Here is a 4726-nt window from a genome sequence, read left to right on the forward strand (position 1 = left end):
TTAAGCTGCAGGCTAAAATCTTTAGTGATGAGGCACTGTGATACCTGGATCTTATTTTCAAATGGTTCGGCTATATATTTAAATACAGAGGAAAGGCAAATAGGGCATAAAGTTAACAACTGCTGAATCTGAGTAGAGAGTTTACTGGTGAAACGTATTACACATTCTACTTTTCTATAGGTATAAAATTTTGAAATAAAAAGTTGGGAATGAAAATACTTTACTGAAGAAAACCCACACATTTCCTTAAATATTTATTGTAATAAAATACACATATAATATTGATATTACTTATTTACACTTTATAAAGAGGATACATATTCACCAGTTTTTCAACATGAAATTAACAACTATAAATACATTATTTATCTTTCAGTGACAATGCATGGATCTCTTAAATGTCAACATAAATCACAATGTGTCAGTTTCTAAATTGGAGACACGTAGATGTAGGAATAAGAATCACGAGTTAATATTTCTATCAAGCTTAAATTTTCAGCAACTGTTTTCAATATTTCTTCTTTGTTTTTCTTCTTTGTCTAGGAGAGTCTGCTTTAAGCTCAGAGTGGCGTCGTGAAATCCAGGATTTAAGTCTAATACCTTCTTGAAATCTTCCAAGGCATCATCAAAATATCCTGCATTCAGAATCGGAAAGAAAAAAAAGCAGAAAAGAGGAAAAGAGCTGAGTCTCTCTACACAGTCTCTGTGTTATCAGTAGGGAAGCTGGGATACAGTCCTGTTGCTTTCTTACTTACATGCTGTCACTCGCTCCTGGGAAGGGAGTGACAGTGATCGCATATCGAAGTGACCTTGTGTGCCTTGCAGCACAGAACTCCTACACCGCAGTGGGCTTACTTTTGAGATTTAACAGGTAAGGAGCGCAAATCAGCATCAAGTTCCAACAAACACTACATCACATGTTTCACATAATGACAGTAAATTCAGAAACAACATTTATTTTCTCTGACACTTTAAATGAGAAACAGTAGGCACGGTCCCTTTAATGCACGAATCTAAAACCTCTTCGCTTTCTGCCCTCTCAAAGACTTGCCCTCAGCCACATTTCCCAGGTGATCATCAGTGGGACCCTCCTTTCTCAGCTGGGAATGCACAGGCACAGGGGAGGGGTAGCCCCGCTCCTGCCCGGGGCCAATTCCTGCCCAGGGCTGCGCTGTCCTCTATAAACCTCGGATAAACGCAGGTGGGGGCGCCCCTTGTTCCAAGCGCTACACCTGAATTTCCTGCAACTCTCCCGCCTGGTGATCACCACACTGGCTTGACAGCATGTGACAGCTCTGACAAAACAGAACCCAGTCGATGACAAAAAGCAAGACCGCGCTGCCTTACCCAGCCGATACAGGATGAGCCCGCGGTTGTAATAGGGGACTTCAAAACTGGGGCGGACCTCTATGGCGCGCGTGTAGTCATCCATGGCTTCGTAAAAATCAACCCTCAGGTACTTAATCTGCCCCCTGTTGTTATATGCAGTAGCCAAATCCTCAGGGCTGCATTTGCTTTGAACAGAAAAGTCCACATTAGAAACACCAAGGTACCAGCCTCCTGCGGGCACTGTCCAACTTCACAACCTATGGAGTGCTTTATCTACACGGAAAACTTTTGTCTGGAAAGGACATGAATCTGAAAATTCCACAAAGGGATCGCTAGGGCTGAAGCCGCCTACCTCCCAGCTTTAGCTGGGGTCCTCCTGGGGCCAGGCTGCCTTCCTGCTTGCAGACGGGGCTCCTTAAGCCCCCAGCGCTTGGTCCATTTTGGACTTGCTGTGCGCGCAGAACCAGCTGTGCCTCTGATGGCTCCAGAGGCTGCCCCGATGCGCATTCCGGGAGCAGACTGAACTGTCTGGGGCAGATGACCAACCACCAGTTCAGCAGGTCAGAGCTCCCCCCTCGCTGAACCTCCCCCGCTGCCCTAAGCTCTGCTCTGCACAGGACAAATCAGGTGCACAGAGGACATTAGGGGCTCAGCCCCAAAAGCCAGGGGCGTTGTTTCCTGTTTGCCCAAATGGATCCTCAAATTGGAATGGGAGAATACACAGGTTCAACTTATTTGTCATTTCCCATCATACCTCCTTAGCCCAAAACACGGTCCTTCAGAAAAGACTTGTGGCCACAGTCAGGGTTATCTATCTATGTCTTCTCTCTTGACATCTTGACCCCTCAGATCTCTGGGAGAGGCTGGACGGCTGTCCGGGCGCCTCCTTCAGGTCTGGGTTTGCTAACAGCGGCGAGGAGCTGATGTCAGCGTAGACAACCTCTGTTCTGTGAGGAAGCCTGGGTACGAGGACGCTCCTGGATGCCACCAGCACCACTGTCAAACCCTAGGGCTCTCGAGGCCCTGCCTCAGTCCCGCTCTGTTACAACACCGGTTGAACGGCTGCCCAGAAAGGCTGGAGGGCAAATGCAGCCACAGGACAACAGAAAGGTTTTAGTCAGTAAACTGAAGCTTCCGAACTTGGCTGGAAACTCTCACATCCAGAGATCACAGAACGCTAGTCATGGGATTAGCTCTCACCACGACAAATTCTAATAGCCTACTTTTCTTGCAGAAATTTTGTTTCCCGTTTAAAGAAATGGGCTAACAGATGAAGCTACATTTTTTAATACTGAGGGGTTTTTTTTGTTGTTGTTGTTGTTGTTGTTGTTGTTTTTTCAGTAACAACAGTATTTCTTGTAATGAAATCTGAGTTACCGAATCCAAATGTGTGGATTTTTAGCATTTGCTAGCTTGGCAAAGAAAAAGTATTTGGAAATTAGGTTTATGACTAACGTACCTTTGAATATGTTTTAAATTTGTTATAAACTAGAGTAAAAGGCATTCAAAGACAGCAAATCTGTGTCAAAAACAATTTGGCATCCCAATATTTAAAAATAAATTTAACTCCAAAAGATACAGTCAAGGGGGAAGGCTGAAATGACAGAATTCAGTTCCAACCCATGAGTTCCTAGGACAATTTTAGACTTTTAAGGAAACTGAACGCTCATTTTACAGGTAAGAAACAGGACAGAGCAAAATGAGACAGGGCCCAGCTGGGAGGGCAGGGATGGAACTCCCCTCTACCAGGCCACGGTAGATTTTCTGTGCCATGCTGGTATCCGGCAGAAATGACATTTGCTGCCCGAGCTTGGCTGCTTGAGCTGAGAGGCCCACAGGAGGAAGAATACAAGACCAGAGGACCTCCCACGCCTGCTGCTGTTGGAAACTTCCTGAAATCTACTGTATCTTGAAACAAAGGATGGGAAAGCTTTCGGGGCTTACTGATCTTTGCAGGGGAAGGGGGTTGAGATACCATCTTATGGGCTGCTCAGAAATTTCTAACGGTTACCCTGGTGTATTACTGAAATGAGAAAGCAACTGTGTCTGGCTGGTTTAATTCCACATGAGCTTAACACAGGGTAGGTAACTCCTCAGTGTTTAGTTGAGCCTCACAGGTAGGACAAGCTGGCATCCTGCCAAGAAAAACCAAAGTGTCTGAGGAGAGAGGAGGCTCTCTAACAACTGTCCAGTCACTGTTCAGCCAAGCCCTGGGCCATCCACACCAGCAAGGAGCACAACCAAGCAGCGCGTCCATCACAACCCAAAGCTGTTTGGACCCGCAGACATTCAGAGCCACACAAAGGGACAGTAACCGGACCCGACCGCTTCCGGGCGGAATTCCATTTCTGTCTGACTGGGCCGCCACCTGCCAGGCGGGCATCCTCTGTCCGGGCGGCCCGGCTTCGGTCGGGCCTGCAGCCGGCGCACCTGCGACAGCAGGGGAAGATGGCCAAGGACGGGGGGCCCAGATGGAGTCCTGGCTCCCGGCTTCCCTCGCTGCTGTGGTCATCTGGGGGGTAAGCCAGAGGATGGAAGATCTCACTCCCTCCCTCTGGGTCACCCGTCAAATAAAATACATTTTTAAATATATTTAACTGCACATTCACAGTGTAGGCGACAGATGGCCAAACTGACTGACATCAAAAACATGCATTCAGCAAATCTAAAATACAGGAACTCTCAAGACACAGAACCGGTCTCCCTAACAGACTCCAAGAAGGAAAAAAGGTGGGCTGCCTCCCCGGGCTCGCCGCCGCCCTCGCCCAAGTCCCGCCTCGGCCTGAGGACCAACGACCGTCGCTCTGCAGTACTGCTAGCCCTGGCGGAGGAGCCGGGCCCAGCCAGCCCGGGCCACGCTCCCCGCAGGCCTCGCCGCGACCCCACTTCTCGCGATAGTTACCTCCCGAGACTCGCGCCGCCGGCGGCCGCACAGGCGCACTGGCCAATGTAAGCGGAGTACAGCGCCTCGGCCTCCGCGTACTCGCCCTTCTCGAAGTGAGCCTGGGCGAGTACCACGGTGGCGTGGCCTGCCTGCCTCCGCTGCCCTTCCATCGCGGCGGACGGCGGACTTGGCTTGAGTAGCAAAGCCTCAAAGTCACTTCCGCATCCCGGCATCCAGCGCGACCGCACAGCCTCGGCGCTGAGGCGGAGGGAGTTTGTGCCCTCCGCGGACCCGTCGTCTCGCGAGATGTCGCCCTCTGCGGGCAGAAAGCTGGGGGGCCCAGGGGAGCTTTCCCGGGCCCCTCTGTGCTTCGGTTTCCATTGGTGCCTCCTGGCTCCGCTTGCTAGAGAAGCGGCGGACGGATGGGCTCCAACGCCGCCCCGAGTCTGCGGCCTGAGCTCCCGCGGCCGGGGCAGCGCCGGAAGCAGAAGGCGCCGTGGCTTGCTGGAGGAA

General features: G+C 50.2%; 1 protein-coding gene across 1 annotated transcript; it reads right to left on the reverse strand.

The window, feature by feature from the left end:
* Positions 1-237: 237 nt before the first annotated feature.
* Positions 238-4726, reverse strand: TTC32 (tetratricopeptide repeat domain 32). The gene is made up of 3 exons (XM_062209000.1): positions 4232-4726; positions 1348-1514; positions 238-635 (listed from the first exon to the last, which is right to left on the reverse strand). The coding sequence occupies exons 1-3, from the start codon at positions 4444-4446 to the stop codon at positions 496-498; spliced, it is 522 nt and encodes a 173-aa protein (XP_062064984.1). The 5' UTR covers positions 4447-4726; the 3' UTR covers positions 238-495.

This window comes from Lepus europaeus, chromosome 13, assembly GCF_033115175.1.
Source record: "Lepus europaeus isolate LE1 chromosome 13, mLepTim1.pri, whole genome shotgun sequence".
Taxonomy (NCBI): Eukaryota; Metazoa; Chordata; class Mammalia; order Lagomorpha; family Leporidae; genus Lepus; species Lepus europaeus.

What these genes read in the sequence shown, in the direction of transcription:
- TTC32 (XM_062209000.1), bottom strand. Translation starts at nt 4,446, where the DNA reads ATGCCGGGATGCGGAAGTGACTTTGAGGCTTTGCTACTCAAGCCAAGT. An exon ending in GGCGGCGCGAGTCTCGGGAG is followed by an intron (nt 1,515 to 4,231) that starts GTAACTATCGCG and finishes TTCTGTTCAAAG; the next exon opens with CAAATGCAGCCCTGAGGATT. An exon ending in GCTCATCCTGTATCGGCTGG is followed by an intron (nt 636 to 1,347) that starts GTAAGGCAGCGC and finishes TTCTGAATGCAG; the next exon opens with GATATTTTGATGATGCCTTG.